The 2,633-nt window shown below is 39.3% G+C and overlaps 1 protein-coding gene across 1 annotated transcript in view; it reads left to right on the top strand.

The window, feature by feature from the left end:
- Positions 1 to 1,124: 1,124 nt before the first annotated feature.
- LOC103207213 overlaps positions 1,125 to 2,633 on the top strand; it is a 207,685-nt gene continuing 206,176 nt past the window's right edge. Inside the window, exon 1 of the mRNA XM_042782527.1 lies at positions 1,125 to 1,242. Within this exon, the coding sequence (XP_042638461.1) occupies positions 1,125 to 1,242 (118 nt within the window). The remainder of the gene's footprint in view (positions 1,243 to 2,633) is intronic.

Below are 2,633 nucleotides of genomic sequence, written 5' to 3'. Positions count from 1 at the left end.
ACGTTTTGTTATGATGTTAGTACGAGTGGTCAGTGGTGGTAGCCAGATACCATCAAGTTCTTCTGGTCTCAAGCTGTGGTTCATGCAGTCCATTAGTCTTTTGGATTGATGATACTATCTCGATTATATAATTTCTCTTGTAAAATTCCTTATCTTTTAAAGAAACCTACTTAAATACTTTCAGAGTAAGAGATAGGAAATTTAAAATTTGTTTCAAAATAATCTAGGGGTTGTTGTTGTTTTTAGGTGTCACCAAGTCAGTTCCAACTCCTAGTGACCCGATGTACAACCCAGTCCGTCTCATTTTCACAGTCATTGCTGTACCTGAGCCTATTGGTGTAGCCACTATGTCAATCCATCTTGTGGGGGGTCTTCCCACTTTTTGCTGACCCTTTACTTTACCAAACATGATATTCTTCTCCGGGGACTGGTCCCTCCTGATAACATGACCAAAGTACAAGAAACGAAGCCTGGCCATTCTCGATTCTACAGAACATTCCACCTGTACGTCCTCCAAGACAGCTTTGTTCATTCCTCTGGTAGTCATCCATGATACATTCAATACTCTTTTCCAGCACCACAATTCAAATGCATCAATTCCTCTGTAGTCTTCGTTATTCATCATCCAGCTTTCACATGCATATGAAGCTATTGAAAAGACGATGACTTGGGTTAGTCTTCAAAGAGACATTTTTGCTCTTACCACTTTAAAGGGGTCTTTTGCAGCAGATCTGCCCAGTGCAATAATACATCGTTTGATTTCTTGACTACTGCTTCCATGAACACTGATTGTGGATCCAAGTAAAATAAAATCCTTGAAACTTCAATCTTTTCTCTGTTCATCATGCTGTTGCTTATTGGTTCCGTTGTGAGGATTTTTGTTTTCTTTACATTGAGGTGTAAACCATACTGAAGGCTGTAGTCTTTGATCTTCTAGGGTAAGAACAGACAAAACAAGATTGGCCATGAGTTGATAATTCTCTAGTCTAGATGATAGGCATATATAGAGAGGATTGTTATATTATTCCTTCTGCTTAGATATACAATTGAGATTTTCTATAAAAAATTTTGCTAGCTATATGTTAAATAAAACCAAATCTAAAACTGTCATTTCTGTTTTATAGATGGCAAGAAGGAAGTTTACCAAACTGGAGATTATGCTCAGTGTCCTTCTGCTGGTGGTGTTTATCATTGCCATTGCTCTAATTGTGGTTTTAGCCACAGGGTCTTCAGGATCAGAAGGTAACAAAGAACTCCCATGTTCTCTGTCCATACATTCTTATCAGAGCAGAACCCTCATCAATGGCAGCAAAGTCATGCTTCCATGTTCAATGCTGTGTGTGTGTATGGACGTCCAGACGTGTGTGTGGATGTGGATTGTATGTATGTGGGCAGAACCTCCTACAACTATGGCTGCTCAGCAGATATCCAATGTAGGTTTAAGTTGAGATACTTTCTTCATTCTTTTAATTTCTTGTGATTTGAGTGAAAGTTTGCAGAGCAAATCCATTTTCCATAAAATAGTTTATACACATTTTGATTTATGACATCGACTGCTCAGTGTAACAGCTCTCTTCCCACTTCCTCCTTGTAGTTACCTCTTCCCTGTGTCCTTCTTTCCTATGCATTCCTTCCTCCTAAGCTATCTCCCTATGCAAATACTGCCCTTCTTTTTTCCCGTGATTTATTGTTCTAAGGAGTGTATCTACTTGATGTAAATGTTCACCCCATATGCCAGTCTATGGTTTGGATGGAAGCCACAGGAGGGTGTTCAATTCCAGACCTGAAGGATAACGAGGAACCGTAGTCTTGGGAGCCTCACCAGGCTCTATCAGACCAAGAAACTTGGTCTTTTTATGATTTTGAGTTTCATTCCACATTGTTCTCCTACTCTATCTGGGATCTTCTGGACTGATCCTATTCAGAGTGGTTGACAGTGGGTAGATGGGCACCATCTAATTCTTCTGGTGTCATGGTCATATAGGCTGAGGTTCACATGGTCCACCAGTCCCTTGGACTAATTGTTTTCATATGTCTTTGATTTTCTTCATTCTTCTTTGCTCTGGGTGTCAGATACTTTCATTTCCCAATTTTATTAGTGTAGTGTAGGATTCTACAATGAACACTTGAAATATATTTGTTGAATTTCATTGAAAAATCCTAATTCTTTTAATAATGACAGAATACCCTTATAGGTTCAACTTTCAACCAAACAATAGACAAGCTTATAAGGTGAACAATAGCACCAAGGAAGTACACACTCCTTAGCACAACCAACCACCTGCGATCAAAAGAGCAGCATTTGTCCAGAAGGCAGGAAAACCAAACCAAACGCACTGCCATCGTGTCGAGTCTGGCCCTCTTTGGGTTTCTGAGGTGGTAAATCTTTACGGAAGTAGATTGCCCAGTCGTCCTTCTGCAGAATGGCTGATAGGTTTGAACCTCCAGCCTTCTGGTTAGCAGTCAAATTTGGAAATGGTAAACACAGGAAGGAAGTGAGATGAGAGCTGTTGCATTATGGGGATTTCAATCAATGTCGCAAAACAAAATGTGTATGAATTGTTGAATGAAAAACCAGTTTGCTCTGTAAACTTTCACATAAATCACAATAAAAAGGTTTTTTTTTTTTTTTT

This window comes from Orycteropus afer, unplaced genomic scaffold (assembly GCF_000298275.1).
Source record: "Orycteropus afer afer isolate SDZICR_OR568_19922 unplaced genomic scaffold, OryAfe1.0 scaffold00358, whole genome shotgun sequence".
Lineage (NCBI taxonomy): Eukaryota > Metazoa > Chordata > Mammalia > Tubulidentata > Orycteropodidae > Orycteropus > Orycteropus afer.
Note: the sequence above shows the minus strand (reverse complement) of the source record. Positions and strands in the feature narration are given on the sequence as shown.